Source organism: Genypterus blacodes, unplaced genomic scaffold, assembly GCF_046128005.1.
Source record: "Genypterus blacodes isolate CSIRO-AG114 ecotype Tasmania unplaced genomic scaffold, CSIRO-AGI_Gbla_v1 ptg000085l_1, whole genome shotgun sequence".
Classification (NCBI taxonomy): domain Eukaryota; kingdom Metazoa; phylum Chordata; class Actinopteri; order Ophidiiformes; family Ophidiidae; genus Genypterus; species Genypterus blacodes.
Genome location: NW_027466890.1, coordinates 1,236,531 through 1,253,313, shown reverse-complemented (window position 1 = coordinate 1,253,313; position 16,783 = coordinate 1,236,531). Strand labels below are relative to the sequence as shown.

At 43.4% G+C, this 16,783-nt stretch overlaps 1 protein-coding gene across 1 annotated transcript; it reads right to left on the bottom strand.

The window, feature by feature from the left end:
- Window positions 1-398: 398 nt before the first annotated feature.
- map1b (microtubule-associated protein 1B) lies at window positions 399-15,429 on the bottom strand. The gene is made up of 7 exons (XM_076158692.1): window positions 15,246-15,429; window positions 13,183-13,284; window positions 7,861-7,943; window positions 7,056-7,196; window positions 1,708-6,871; window positions 1,375-1,613; window positions 399-802 (listed from the first exon to the last, which is right to left on the bottom strand). The coding sequence occupies exons 1-7, from the start codon at window positions 15,427-15,429 to the stop codon at window positions 647-649; spliced, it is 6,069 nt and encodes a 2,022-aa protein (XP_076014807.1). The 3' UTR covers window positions 399-646.
- Window positions 15,430-16,783: the final 1,354 nt, after the last annotated feature.

Below are 16,783 nucleotides of genomic sequence, written 5' to 3'. Positions count from 1 at the left end.
TATGCTCATTAATGTGCGTATTCTTTCAAGCTTAACCATTTTCACCATCATTAAACTGTAGGCATTTAGGCAAAGTCGGAATTAATTTAGTTTCCCTTTTTGCTCCTGGCTCGTTCCATCAGCATCTATACATTCATTAACTCTCTAAGGCAATAACAAAGGAAAATGTGATGTTTTTGACCCTTTGGCGTGGTTAACAATAATTCATCAGACATCCATTATGTGGTTTGTTTCATAACAGCAGAAAATGTGTGTAATGTCGAGCCCTCAAACTTTTCGATCTAGGGATGAAACAAGGAGGGACACAGGAAACTAAGCTTAACGTGAGGATAAAGAAGCATGGATTAGCTGGTAGTATTTTTGGTTTTCCCTTCTAATTTCTTGCTATTTCAATCCATTTATACCAAAAAATGACAAGACAGTGTAAGGTTGTCTCTTTTTCTCTTTTGTTGTATTGTTAATTAAATGGGCCTCTTGAAACTAATTTACTTTAGTGTTTTAGTTCAGATCATTTTCATTGTTTACGACACAGAGTATCAGCATATAAGTGCCTTCTTAAGTTTTACGCTACATGTATTTGTAATCTTTCAGAAAGAATCATCCCCACTCATCATCAATTGGCCACTTGGTCTATTGATCCACAGGCCTACAGCTCGATCTTACAGGCTGGGAAAGACTCATCCTGCATTACAACAGTGCTGCTGCTGGCCAGGACCATGATGTTCAGCTCTTGCTGCTTGTCGTGGGTCTCTTGGTACCATTCTCGCATCACATCAGTGTCATGGGTTGGAATCAGAGTCACCTGAAATGCAGGAGGAAGAGTTTTCTCAGACCAAATATTGACAAAATTCCCTTGATGATGCCTCCTTCCAGTGTCTTACATGCTTATGTTTCTGCTATAATTCACTGGGGTTGTTGAATCCAATAAGTTATTACACAACATGTTGTATCACATCATTTCACTCCAGGACTTTGTAGGAGGAAACAGGGGGGGGAAGGTTTTGTGTCAGGCAAACATAATGATTTAAGGCTGATTTACTGAGATTTATTTGTTGTTACTCGCCCCTTAATTGTAATAGATTATAACTGTGATTTGTATGCAGTAGCTGGAGGTGTATTTTTATTCATTTTGACATTCAGAGAAAATGGCTGAAAAGAGCCTGCAGATCAATTCTGAGAACTGTCAACACTTCACAATCTCTTTTTACAGAACCAAACCGAACTATACTCATTGCTAGTATAGGGCCAAATATGCAACAGCAAAAACAGTATTGATGCCACAGAGTAATTAAATCAAACACACACTGACATTTTCCTATTTTTTATGATAACACATCATTTCAGATGAAGTCAAATATGATATCTCAATCTTACCTGCATGTTGTTTCCCCACTGAGCCTTGCCCTCCAGCAGACTATCTAGCACGGCTTTGCTGGGCTCCTGAGCTGTCTGGTCATTTCCACTGACCACATAATAAGAGGACCGTACCCGCTTAAAGAACTCAGCATCCACCGTCTTGGCACTGCAGTGATTGGGTATGTAAACCAAATCCATGTACATGGGAGGACAGCTGGGGATGGGAATGCCACCTGATACCTTTCCACTGCTGGTACCTGAAATACATAAAAAATACATCATTGTCATAGATACAGTATCTAAAATATATGAGCATTTCACATGTAGTAGAAAGCAGATATAAGTCCTTACCTGATGTGGCAGTTTTTACCCCTCTGGATGCAGAGGTATTAGTTGCGTTTTTGGCATCTTTCCCTTCTCCCACAGTCTTCTTTGGAGATGCAGTCTTTGAATCCTTGACCTTTGACAGTGTACCCTTCCTGGCTGGTGAGGAAGATTTTTTTGTCAGCTTTTTCTTCTTGGGCTTTTCTCCTCCATCTGTATTAGCGTTTTGGAGATTTTCTTCAGCTTTGAGGGCTTCCGGGTCCACCATGCATACATCATGGTGGCCTGAAGATGGAGCAGAGTCCCTGAGTGGCATTGGAGGAGGATCAGGATGCCTATAGGTGAGGGTTCTGTCAGTAGGCAGTGTCTCCGAATCATCCTCAGAGTCAATGTTAGCATCTGCGGTAATGGAAGGACACTCCTCTGTACCAGGGGGAACATCAGAATCTGTCTGGGAGGGGGCAGATTCACTGATGGATGTAGGTGGGGTCTCTTCACACTGCTTGGTGGGAAGCTTCTCACCTGGTGGTGGTGACCCTCCTCCTGATATAGCCAGAGGTTTCGCTTCATCCATGGTGTTCTCTTCATTGATGAAATATTCTAGAGGGTTGGGATTGATGAAAGAAGGAGATAGTTCAGTCTTGGGGTGACGATACTCGCATGAAGTGACTAGACAGAGGTCTACATCTGTCTTGGATGGAGGAGAGAAGCTCTTCTTAGCTGATTCTGGATCCTTGGACTCACTGGCAAATGTGTAATTAGAGGAGAGAGGTAGATACGACAGGGATGGAACTTTAGGGCTCACAGGCGATTTGGCCTGAAGTGGAGAATCCTCACTTTTAAAAGGGTTTGTCTCCTTTGCTGGCGAAATTGCTTCTTCCTTAGAAAAGTAAAAAGGGGCTGATGGAGATGTAGCTTTAGGAGGTGAGGGTGACTTGTCATCTTTATGCAGCATGTCAAACTTATCAGACATGCCTTCGCTGTTTGATGAAACTGGGCTGACACAGCCTTTTGCTGGGGGAGCTCCTAAGACTGGAGATGAATCAGTGGAATGGCTGAGTGGTGAGTGGGTGGGTGAAACAGCCTTGAAGGTGACAGGAGATTTTTCTGTCTGAGCTGAACTGGGTGACATCTCAGCCATTTGACAGGGCGTCATAACAGAAGGAGTGGATTGAGACGCATCTGAAGGGGATGCAGAAGCAGCACAGACTGATTCACTGTGTTCAAAAAGCACCGGCTTCTCTACTGAACTGTTTTCTCCAGCTGACCTTAAATCAGCGCCATCTGAGGGGCTGTAGTCAACCTCAGTTGGACCATTCTCTGTGGCACGTGAGCTGCCTCCAACAGATGGGTGCTCTGGAGATTGCTTACTAAAGTCCAGCGCTAAGGAGTGGTCAGGCGACTCCTGGCCAAACTCTATTGACATTGTCGAGTGCTCAGGGGATTTTGTGTCCTGCGTCTGTGCTCTCATTTTAGTCTTTGGTGAGATGTCTGGGGAGATGGACATGGATCTAGGGCTATCTTCTTTAGATGGAGACGCTTCTGTCTCATGGAAAATGGTTGGGGTCTGAACCACGGACACAGACAGGGAGTCATCCACCTCTGTTGAGTGAGGAGACCCCACCTCAGCGTGAAGTGATGGGGAGTCGGTGGTGGGCTCTGGGAAGGAGCTGGTGGCCAGGGATGCGGTGGAGGCTGAAGCTAAATGCGAAAATGTGTCTTCTGCTACTATTTCATCCAGAGGGTCTGATGTGGTGCCCTCTGAAATTGACATTTTACTATCATCTTTAAATGCTGTGAAATGACTAATTTCTGATTCATGTTTTGTCAATGGCGGCGGGGACAAGACTGAATGGCTACCTTCTGCAAGATTGTTGGGATCCATATCAAAGGGCGACTTTTCATCCTTAGTTGGGGAGTCAGCTCCAGGAGAATGTGGACTTTTTGGAGGGGACATGATTTTCTCTTCATGCTCAGGCTCTTTCGGCTCTGGAGTAACCCTGGTCGAGGTCTCCTCTTTATCACTCACGACCTCTACAATGATGGGACCTGGTGCTTTTTCTTCTGACACAGGTGGTAGAGCTCCTGCTTTTTCATCTACTGGAGACTGATAGTAGGGCGTGTGACCAGAGGACTGAGGAGAATGAATGCCTTCCAAAGTCTTGTCATCTGGGTTGGCGGACGATTCAGCTGTTCCTATGGTGCAACCTGCCAGAGTGGTGGAAAGTTCTATTGGTGCTGTGAGCGGTGATGCAGAATCAAATTTGTCCTTGCGGTCCACTGAGGGAGAGCGAATGAGGGGCGACGTTGTGGATGTGGAGCTTAGCAGGATAGGGTCGATGTCAAATCTCTCGCGTGATTCTTCAGGTGTGGCAAAACCATCAACTGTCCTTTCAGGGGAGAACTCTTTGCAGAATTTATCCTCTTCTAGTACTGATGGTGGAGATATTGTGGATGCAGAGTGGCTGTAGTCGTGGCCTTCTGTGGCACTGCTGTGAGAGTGATCTAACTCAGCGACATCCCGAAGAGGAGAAAGCTTCTTCCTATCAAACTCAGCCGCAAAATTGCAGAGGTCGTGGGGAGGAGATGCGGTTTCATCATTGTTGGTTTCGTCACTCATCATGTCTCGAGGAGTCAACATCCCATCCATTGGAGTTGGAACACTGGAGATCTCAATGGTGGACTGAGTATGGCCAGAGTTAACTGTGTAGTCCTCGGGGGCGTCATCTCTGTTCTCGTCATCTGAGGCAGTTTCGCTCTCAAAGGGGCCTGGCAGCGTTTCATCATGGATGGATGCAGCTGGAGAGACAGGTGAGGACACCTTGGGTGAGGCTGATGGAGACAGATGCCCTTTCTCAAACCCTTTTCGATTTTCATGTTGATCTTGTTCACGAGTAACACCATCGCTGCCCTCCACACTATCACCTAATGGGACTTCATGATCATCATGTAGGTGTTCATCTTCATAATTACGAAATGTAAAGGATCCCTGTATCTGTGGCTCTGTGGCAACTTCTTCTATTTCTTCCTTCTCTTCATAATCCCCTCCCTCAGATGTCTCCTCCATTACAGTGCCCTCATCTTCAAACTTCTCACTGCCATTGAGTTTTCCTTTCAGACCTTCAATCCGTTCATCTGGAGTTGCTCCACTGTCTCCATCTGCCTCGGTTGTGGTTATACCCTCGTCCACAGACTCTACTGCCTCAAGTGAGTCTTTGGTCGGGATAATTTCTTCATGGTGGATCATCACAGCTTCCACAGCTTCTTCCACCTTACTCTGCTGTATAATTGCGTCATCCCCCGCTAGCTCTTCAATGTTGAGCTCCTCGAAATCCTTTGTGAGGTCCTCTGGAGAAGACATCAGAGATCTCTCCGCATGTAGATGTTCTGCAACAGCGGCTACACTGGGCACAATTTTTGTTTCATCCATCTTTGTCTCCTTTTTTGCCACCTTTGGCTTTCCTTTTAACTTTAAAGGACTTCCTTTTGAGACATCATCTTTTTTGAGGGGCTTTGGTTTTGGTGCAAGCTTCTTCTCCTCGCCAGCACTGAAGGTCTTTTTAGTGTCTTTAGATGACCTTTTAACATCTTTCTTAGAATCCTCTTTCTTCTGCTCTTTCTTTTCTTCCTTCTTCTCCCTCATAGGGGAATCTCTCTTGATGTCCTTCTTTATGTCTTTCTTTACCTCCTCTTTCTTTACTTTCTCATCTTTTTTGATTTCCTTTTTGGGTGTGTCGTCTTTCTTGATTTCTTTTTTAACCTCATTCTTCTTTTCCACAGACTTTTTGGTCTCCTTCTTAACAATCTTCTCCTTTTCAATCTTAGGTTTTATTTCAGACTTCTTTTTCTCTGGAGTTTCATTTTGGGACATTGGCTCTGCCTTTGTTTTTGATTCTTTCTCAGGTATCTTTGCCCTTTCCTTCCTTATTGGGGCCTTTTCCTTTTTCATTACTTTTTGTGTTTTTTCTTGAGATGATTCTGCATCTGTCTTTGCCTTTTCGGGAGCCTCCTCCCTTGACTCCTTCCTGAAACTCTTGATTGGTGATGGTTTTGGAGTTGACTTGAGGCTCTCTTTGCTGTCTGTTCTTTGTTTCATCTTCGTTTGCTTCATTGTTGGAGTTGATGGCACATTGGAAGACATTCCCTTTTGAGTTACCACCGACTGCTTCAAGAAGTCCAAATGCTTTAGCTTTTCTAAACCTTCAAAGATGTGATGCTGAGTGGTATTTCCAGAGAAAAGAACACGCACCACCTTATCTGATGGATTTGCAGGGTGCCACACAATCAGAGAGGCGATAGAAGTCAAGTATGAGATGGGGAACTCAGATTCTTTTCCATTTGGCAGCAGAATAGAAGCACTGTCTTTTTCACTACCTGTCCACTGCTTCATAAAGTGCTGTAGCTCCTTACTGTTCTTCGATGGGTTGAGCACGTACATCTCAAGCTTACCCACACCCATTTTCTGAAAGAGTATTATTGGATCAATCGCGTTTCCAACAGGCCTCTGTAAAGGCTCAATCCTCAAATTTAGCTTGGTGAGAAACTGCTGAGTGAATGCTGCCTCCTCAATGTTCTTTCTAACTCTGTAATTTGGTTCAGGGCTTCCCAAGTTTTCAGGCAAGTTTACAAACACAACCCCAATATCTGGCGAGATCATGTTCTTCACCCAGTCACTATTAGCAGTAGATCCCTGTGACTGCTCCTCTTCAAGTTCTGAAATCTTCCTCTGCAGCATGCTGTTGATGCCTGGCAGGTTGTCATCACCTATGTGGGTCAGGAGAACTGAATCTACCCGGTCCAGATGTCTAACCAGCTTCCAGAAGCATGACTTCCTGTCTGACCCACCATTAATGAGCATGTTGAAGCCATTAACAGCAAAGAGAGCAGAGTCTCCATGACCACCGGGGAAAATGTAACAGCATGGCTTTGAGAGTTTGAGGAATCCACCTGAGGTTGGTGGCTCTAGCATGTCAAAGGGAGATGGGATCTCAACTGATTCTGATAAATATTCTGTGAACTCTGACAGACCCTCCATTTCTGGTAGTATGAGTGCAGAATTGAGTTTCATATTAATGAAGTCCTGCAGGTTGTGTTTGTCCAAGTTTGAGTTTTTCCAGTCACCTTGTTCAGGACAAGAGAGAGTTAGGTTGGCTTTGTTTGCTGGGTGAATAGTGCTGAGCAATTCACCAATCTGGAATGAAAAAAAAAATAGTTTTTACATGCCGTGTTGAATCACAAGAAAATACAGACTTATACAGTATTATTTAATGTGAAATGTGTCCCATCACAAATTGTGTTTCTGAATCAGAAAAAGTCACCAGTTTATAGTGTTGAATATTTCTTATTTTCCTATGGAAGATTTTGGGTCGGCTCACCTCTTGGTCAGTGAAAATGTCTATGAAGTTGAAGAAGGAGAAAGATCCAGACTGAAGAATCAGCTCCCCAGTGTTTTCAGAGCATTGCCCTGACAGAACTAGAAGCTTGTGCCGAGCAGAGTCTGAGATCATCAAACGAGCCTGGAAATTAATGAATGCCAACATATCACTGATTTGCATGCAATTAATTAATTAATTTAAACTAACTACTAAGAAAAACTAAGAAAGACATAAAACTGCTACTGATAATAATGGTGGCAACAATATGAGACAGTGAACAAAAGGCTCAATGCTGTAGCCATTAGCAGGTAATTTCATTTTCAGTCCATTTTGGTCAAACCCATTAGCTAATTAGCTGAGTTGGTTCTTACTGTCCACTCTCCTAGGGTTCCTTTCATCTCTCAGCATCCCCATCCCCCCTCTCTACTGGACCAATTTTTGTCTTATTTGCGTCTTCAGCAACATCAGCTGCTCTGGGCTGTGGCCCTGTTCAATCACGATGATGTTATTAATGCACAGTTTGACTTCAAACATGGCTACACGGTCACCGTGCAAGCAGGAGTGAAAAGGAGCGGCGATACAGTCCAGACTCATCTTCAAATGTATCAAATACCGAGTTTTAAATTGAACCCAATAAAGAATGACAAAAATCAATTATGCTGAATAGTCCAGGTTTTCTTTTTACAAAATGTGCATTTTTTTAGGGATGGGTGAGTTGTCTGTGTTTACTCTCGCTGGACTAAAGCAAAAGAGGCTGTAATGCCTAAATAATAGTCAAGGGGAACAGTAGGTGTGTTTCTTTTACCTCAGTACTGACTGCTTCATCTGAAGGGTTGATCAGGACCACCGTCTCCAGCAAATTGCTTTTATGGTGTAGAATTCTCTGCCCTGAAAACGAAACAGAAGAAATATTTATGTTTCACCGTTTCATCCCCACACTGGCCAGCATGTTTACAATTTCATATAAATGGTGGCACTAATTAACCATATACTGAAACAAAAATCCACACATAGACCAGTATGTAAGACTTAACACATATCCAACACCATATGTCCATAAATTGATCTGTTTCCATCATAAAACAGAATGATGACATTTTCTGGATGAAGTTATGCTCTACAAGTTCCTATCAGAGGCAGAGCGCAGCAGATTTATCAAACACAGACTTTTCGCCATATGTCTGTGTAAGTGTTTATGTCCTCTGTGACCCTCTTCATCATTCAGATTAATAGTAAATCTCAAGATGGATGAAGGGCTGTACTGAACCCCACACTGTGGCTTAATAACCTGTCTGAAGATGTAGTTCATTTTGACACGTGGAGGCAAAACTCTATGAGTGATGTTAATGGGATGAAGAAAAAAGTATTTTATAAAGCATAACAATTAAACATCAATTTTAACTTAAGCACCGTAAATATTGATTTTTTGAAAGTTAAAATAATTAAAATTTAGTTGGAATGTATAAAAATGACCATCATGATAACCATGACTGTTCTAGTTTAGCTGAACAGCTATCAGATGACATAAAGGGCAATTATTAATAATAAAAGATGATTATATTACTTCATGCTTAACACAAATAATTAAACATATTAATAATTTGGTCTCTGTGTGATGTAAATACATTTTTAACGGTGTTGGTAATGGTACAGAAAAGGAATCACGGAGGAGATGACTGACACATTTAGATAGATAGCTGATAATCCTGAGGAGGATAGAGGATAAGCGGTAACAGATGATGGATGGATGGATGGATATGTGTGTGTGCGTGCGTGCGTGCGTGCGTGCGTGCGTGCGTGCGTGCGTGCGTGCGTGCGTGCGTGCGTGCGTGCGTGCGTTAGTGCGTGCGTGGGGGGGCGGGGCGGGGCGGTATCTTCTGGTTGAGGTGATGAGAGGAAAAACATAGACTTTTATTTTTTATTTAGTTCATTTAAACGAAAAGGCAAAAGCACCAAGAGACCTGCCAGAGGAATTAGAAGACCATGTTCCCTGCTCGGTTCAGAGGTCAGGGAGATGCTGGTGGGCTCAAATCTCGAGTCCATCAACAAGACAGTGTGTTTCGTCTCCGGGGAACGTGATGCTGCTGCTGGGCTGATTTCTTTATACATATTTCATGTAGTGGATTCTCATCATGGCCTGAACAGCCAGTAACCTTGGTGCTTCCTCCCACAGGGTTGTCACTCCACATGGGAGACGACTTTCATTCACTCATATAGAGGCAGCTCTCCAATATTACTTGTGGGCTCTAATAACCAGAAGAGATATAATATAATATATAATAAGCCTACTTTCATTTTCCAGGCATTCACCATTTCCAAAGTTGCTCTGCATTTATTAGATATTATCAGATATTTGAGCCTGGAGATAAGAGAGATTGCAAGTGCCTATAACATGAATGTAACCCTCAGGAGATTTGGGTTTTTTTATTTTAAAGCAAAGACTAAAATCTGATAACCACATAACAACACCTAATTTGCTTAAGTGCAAGCAGGCAGAAGTGTAAAAGCTGCAAATGTAAAATAAAGCTAGACACCTCCACCAAGCCCTTGTTGTGTAATTCTTGATCTTAAGCGTGCCACTGAATCAGCATCATCTCACGTAATTAACGGCAAGTTTGTAGATCCACTTACAGAAGACTGACAAACACTTGAGATAATTCGACTTGTTTCCAATGCAAAACAGATTATTATTCTTATTGCCGCTCTAGATCAAAACAGCAATAGAGTCTGGCTTTAGAACCTGACCTGGAACACGCCTAGTGCCACGCCTAGGCTTGCAAACCAAAGCCCCAGCATCATCAAAATCCCAGCTGACCCTTAGAGAAACCAGGCTGGCGTCAGTTGTTCTGTAGAGACAGCATGCTGAAACTGATGACCAGCACAAGAACAAGTGACTGAGGAAACAGCCTCCACTGCTCTGTGAAATCAGAGAACAATCAATAGTGGAGATCTATTGTTCTTCCTGCTTACTGGATGCTACACAGGCCATTTTTAGGATGGCTGAAAGTGTCTTGTATTTCTGTTTGTCTCTTTGTGTGTCGATTGTATCCTCGTGCTTATATGCTTCTTGTGCTTTTCTGATGAGAATACAGCCGATTTTGCCACACAAAAGGCAGCTGGTGACCCACTATCACAATCACAGCAAATTAGGGTGCACATGTCTGGGCTCTAACCCATCAGGATGACAGAATGCGCACTGGAGCTAGCTTGACCCTGACAATTACCCTGATTGATACAAAAGCCCCCCCCCCCACTGGTAACTCTTGTTGAGTCCTCTGAACCGTGCATTGGGTGACACGATATATTTTCCTTCTACTTGGTGTCACTCCGGAATAGTGATGGGCATTTCGGCTCTTTTTGGCTCGGCTCACTGAAAAGAGGCTTCCAAGTGGCTCCTTAGATTTTTTGCGCTTCACAATTTGTTGGTGGCTTTGCTTTTTTCTATTGCGCACTTGCCGGTGCCGGCGCACTTGCCGGTGAAAACCATTCCTTCACCCCCCGCTTCTATCGCGTACTTGCCGGTCAAAATCTTGGACAATCAGGAGCCGGCTCCCATCTACTCTGGAAGCATTATATTTTGTGTTTAATTCCATAACTATGTACCTACATTTAGAGAGAATTCCATAATTTATTTCCTGAATTAGTATTTAATTCCTAACAGCCACAGCAAAGCCTGTTTATTACTGTAATGCCAACAGTACATTCAGCAACCTGTGTGTTAATGATATAATGCTCAGTAACTCAATTACAGTTCCCATCCATAGGAATCACCCAGTCAGACATCTGCTGACAAACTGGCGGAACAAGATTCAGTCATTCCTACTTTATGACATCTTTCCAAACTCTGTCTCATCCCTCTTTCTTCCAGTCATGAATATGAAGGACATTGGGGTTTGATTTAAGGATCACCGATCAATCATTCTCTTGATTTAGCTACACTGACCAGGATCAAGGCCTCATTATCTCATAGAGGCTCAGCCCACATCAAAATGTTTGAGTCTGCATTCAAGTATGAGGAGGAGGAGGAGGAGGAAGATGGGAAGATCGATCCACTTAATCCACTCGATGCTCTGGATCGACTCTATCTGTTATCTTAACCACTCCAGAAATTGCATTAACTGCTGCTGCGGATGTGCATCATCAAAATAGATGCTGTTTTTTGTGGTGTCATGTAGCCAAAGGACAGAAAACAAGATGGAGGAATATGAGGATACATTTCAATATTGTGCAATGAGGAGTATTCATGGAACTTGCTGTTTTGGTGTAGAAAGTGAATCCTCACGAGAGCCCGAAAACAGCATACAGGATTGTATTCATGCATGTGAATTGGCACAATATCAGAGTATTGTTTTTAAAGCTCAGACAAATCCATACACGGAAGTCTCCATCCTTAATTACTATTGATCCCAAGCTGCAAATGTTGTCCAAAGCGATCTCATAAGGGAGGAGCTTGGATGGATTTGTGGTTTTCAAGAGGATCGTCTAATCCTCCAGTTGCTTGTTAGGCCTCAGTGCTTTGTCCCGTGCAGGCAGAGTGCATGGAAATCTATAGGTAAGCTGATGTATAATATGTCCATCTGTAAGACACCTGGTCGCTCTGCCTCGTCCCTGCCCTTCCCTCTTTCCCTTCCCCTCCTTCCCCGCTCCACCTCCTCTGCCCACAGAAGTGCCCCATCACGATGTGATGGATAGCGCGTCGTCCATCATGCAGCTGTGTAATTGCATTCTGCCTCTCCCGCCCATAACCACCTGCAGGCTTCCATTTTCTCCAGAAAAACCTGAACCTCTGTGTCTCTGTTAAACTAATGAAAACACTGCGCGCTTACGATAAATATAACATATAGAAATCACAGCATGGAGGAATTTATATTGACTTTTCTGAACCTGATCTGCTGCTGAATTAATCAGATTAATACATCAATTTCCTGAAAGCACACACACACACACTCATACATACACAGCTGCTAATGTTCACCTCTGGTTTGATGGATTATAAGTAGGTCATCTTGTTTTTCTCTGCAGTAATATAAGCGTGTAGACAGTCCAAGATTTACAGAACATTTCTGTAATTGTACCTTACTCACTGAACATAAAAGCGCGATCAACAAATACTGCAGCATGAAGGCCAAAGCTAAGAAGCTCAGGTATTAAATAGAGAAAAGTAAAAAAATCCCCCTTGCAGGCTTGGCAAAAAGCCTGAGGCAGAGCAATTTAACACAACAAGATTATTCCATTTTACTGCTTACGCAGCAACTCCACGACTTGGTTTCCTAATTTTATTGCAGTGATGTGTACATTTCTATTATGCTTCCACCTTGGCCTCCCTCCTTCCTCTCGACCTCTTTGTCTTTGTCTGCCTCACCCACACACTCCTTATTTCCCTTGTTTGCCTTTCATACATCCTTTCTCTTCCTTGCCTCGTTCCCCTCGCCCTTCCCTTCCAACGATCCTCTCAGTTCCCCTCCCTCCGTTATTTTTCACAAGCGCAGACAAGGCACTGGGGATTCCACACTGCTAATTACTCCCAAATCAACTGCGCATCTACAACTGGGTTCCAAGGCAACCACAAAAGGAGGAAGAGAGAGGTAGAAAATGGCTTTGAAGAGACAAATCACTGCAGTCAACCTATTCAAATTTTGAAATACATAGCCTTCTTCTTTCTTCAACATATAGGATATACGTTTCCATCACCTATTTAATTCTGCAGAGCCAGTTGGTTTCTGGATCAGTCCATCTAACCCTGAACCAAAGATGAAGCTCCTGCTACTTTCAACCAACATGGAGCTGAGCCAAGCAGAGGCTTTACTGTAACTGCTGCAGAGCTCAAGGCCATACTGCCAACTGACCCACCACACGTCCTCCCACCCTGGATCCATTCCATCTTTACAGGACCACACATTCACCTTGCAAACAATGCTGCTATACAGGCAGCCGAAATGCTGAGAGGGCGTATCCAGGGAGAGGCAATAAAGCCCCTGGGATCTGTGTGCTCCATGGGGAAGTTAGTGTGGTATAGCTGTCTGGTGTGCCACCGTACAGCACAGAGACATGTTGCACGAAAGTAGTTGGAAACGCGCACAAGCATTATGCAGATTATTATTATAATTATTGTTATCATCCTGCTTACCTCTGACGTCTGCGGAAAAACGAGCCGAGTGTCTGGAGACGAACAGTTTGAGCTCCTGGTCCAGGTTGCAGTCGATAAGGTTTGTGTCCCACGAACGGATCCCTGAGAAAATAAACAGAAACAGTCAAATCAACCCAGAATGTAAAACAGCTAAAAATAGAAGTGAAGAATATGTCTGAATATGAGTCAGCACTCACAGCTGACATTACACCTTGAAACTGGCAACAGGTCCAAACTTCACCGAATGTGCAAAGTCTCACACTCTCTCTCTCTCTCTCTCTCTTTCTCTCTCACACACAAACACACAAACACACACATACATTCATATCTATTTACTGGCCTAATTTCTGGTTTGAAAATATCTATAACAGCCTCCATCCACTGCTAACCCCTTCTGAGCTGAGTCACGCTAATGGCAGAAACATTATCTCAGCATTATGGTGACTCAGACCTACTGTGTAATGAAGCTGATGTCACAAACTTACACAGCAGGATAATAAATTATGAAAGGAAACATTTAATATTCTCAGAGATGGCTGAGCTATTCACTTTTAATGTATATTTAATCTAAACATAAAGGGTGCGGCATCAAGGCCCTTGAGGCTGATGAGGTAAAATGTTTCCTTTACACTGATAAATGAGCTTTAAAAGAGCAATAACAATCATACATCACTGCAATATAGATTTAACACAGCAATCTATGTTGACTGGTATTGTGGCACAATGAAACAGACTTCGACTCCAACAGGTTAAACTGTAATACCATGCCTCAATCAGCTCCTAATCCAAAATAGTAATTAAAAATCAAATGTGTCTTGTAAAAAGAACAATATATTTTATCCTGTCATCTCATCTTTGTTTTGTAGTTGGTTATAGCCAAAAGTAAAGTTATATAGGCCAAAGGTTCGTCTTTGTAACCTCCTCCCTTTACTTAACAAAGCCTATTGATCTTCAACCAACATGTTACAGGTACGCCGACATATAGAGTTAATTTGCTAAAACAGATCATCACAATTTCTCAGGAACATTAAAGTGAAATTTGTATTCTGCATTTCAGGACAAATCAATTCAACTTTATCTTACTTTTTAAAAAGTTCATTTGGATTTAGGATTTTTATTTGAACCCAACATCAGTATGACATCACTATAGGAATGCACAGTAAAAACGACGCAGATATGCTGCGTTCAGGGACGCCACAGCAGCTTCAACGCGTTTGCGAAACGCCCCTGCTCGCTCTGAAAATCGGTCCTTGTGGCTTTCCGTAGGGACCGCAGTGCGGACAGAGCCACGCCTACCAGCCGGTGTGGGATGAGAGCGCTGGGATGCGGGATGGTGGTGGTGATGAGGATGATGATGACCGTGTCCAGACTTTAGAAGGAGACTGTTTTGTTAACAAGCCATTACCGCAAGTTGGGTTTCTTAACATGTCGGATATTTTCGGGAACACTTTGATTTAACAACAGAAATGGAGAGACGCTGTTGTGTTCTCTCTCTCTCTCTCTCTCTCTCTCTCTCTCTCTCTCTCTCTCTCTCTCTCTCTCTCTCTCTCTCTTTCCACGCGTGTTCTCCTGAGACAAAAGCCTGACGCACCTGAATTAAACATTCCGCGCAGACCTAAACGTAACAAACGCAGCTGCACCTTTAAAGCCAAAGAAACGCAAAGAGTTTCGTTATTGGCGCATTGTCCCTCCTGAAATGCTGAATCACTGCTGTCAGCTGCGGCCCACGTGTGCGGACGACAACACTGAGCCTGGACAAAGACATGGGACCTACACAATCATCGGATCATATATGATGTGTGATTTAGGTCATTGTTGTGTTACTAGGAGGGGCTGCAGCAACAACAACAACAACAACACCGATGACGCCAATTTTAGGGGTTAGCATGCGTAAAAACGTGCGTAAAATGCGGAAATATCCCCACTGGTGCGTAAAAATGAAAAAGTGAAGCTACAGATTGCGTTTGTTCCAAGTAGATAAGCAGATGTGGAGGTCTGCGTGATGTGGCCTATACACCTACGTATCATCTTCATCCAAACACCGGCCATCCTCACCCTCTTACCTTTCTCTATGTCCGCAATGGCACACTTGAGGTGATCCTCCGTTGAGATCTCCCCGATCACCACCAGCAGGTAGAATTTGCTGTCGACGAAGTGCTGCGCCGGGCTGGCGGAGGTCGGGGACGCCGCAGTGTTGCTCTTGCCGCTTAAAGTCTCCATGTCTGCGGATTCGACAAGGGTGGCCATCATTCTGTCTGTTCCCCCGGACTACACACGCAGCCTCCTCCCTTCTTTATTCGCTGCAGAAAACCCGGAGTAGCTCCACACGCACACACACACGTGCACACTCAGGCGAACACGCACACAGCAGCGCCCTGATAGGAGTGGCCCCAGCTCTTTATACCGCCACACACGCACGCGCGCGCACACACTCACTGTGTCATATTCAGTAACCGGGGAGAAGAGGGCGCACACTCACTCTCAGCTGATGTCATCCACAACGAATCAAAAAACTCCGGAAGTTACACTGAGATCTGATAGCTCAACACTTTACATGTTCATCAGCTTTTGACCCCTAATTACTTATGTACTACTTATTTGTTATTATTTTTAGATACAATGTTTGAATCAATCTCTGAGGGATGTATAGGTGTTTTTTTGTCAGCTTCCTTCGTGTTTTTCATGTCATTCTTTTTTTAATTTACCATTATAAATACAAAAAAACATCAATTAGAATATATTTAGAAATTTGGAAGTACTGTATCTGTCCCATTTTTCATACTTTACCTTCTAAGTCTACCAACTGTAGATATTTACAGGAATTTGCCTGAAATCAACGTGAGCTTGTGAAGCTCAAGCTGTTTCATGTGATGGTAAATAAAATCATTAGAGGGGATTAAAGGCCGACAGCTACTGATGAAACACAAATGGAAATAGAGATCACAGAAACCCTGTGTGACCTCATTTATTAGGAAGAAATGAAAATTGTTGTTGCATTTGTGTGTGTATGGAGATGATAACTGTAGCTGACAGTGAATAATAAACCACTCTCATCTAATGAACAGGAAAGACTTGAATTGACCGTAACAGAACAGGACATACACACACAAAAGAGTACACAGGCACTGACACACATACACACACACATGCTGCATCCCCCTCTGGCGAGTCCCATTGATGTCATTCTGTCTCACTGGGGGTCACGTCAGGTGTGCTGCTGAATTTAAAAGGCCTCGTGGTGAACAAGACCCAACTCACCAGCTCATGGCTGTGAATATTTCAGGCCTTTGTGGGCCTGCTGGTTCTTGGTTCTGGCCCCAAATGATCCAACATCAAACATTCATGTTAGAGATGGAGGCATTAAAAATACAACAGGCTGCTGCAGCTACTGTCTCAGACAAGGACAAGGACGGCAGGATGGACTAAGATGACTGTGGTCGCGTCTAAATAATTCACAATTCACAGCAAATCTGTGGTACGTGTCACGTGTTGCAGTTGGACATCCATTCTAGGTCTTTTATCAGCAAAATAAAGACATTCAAATGCATTTGTGCCACAGGTTGTGTCCTATTTTATGCAGACAGCACCACAGAACAATAGT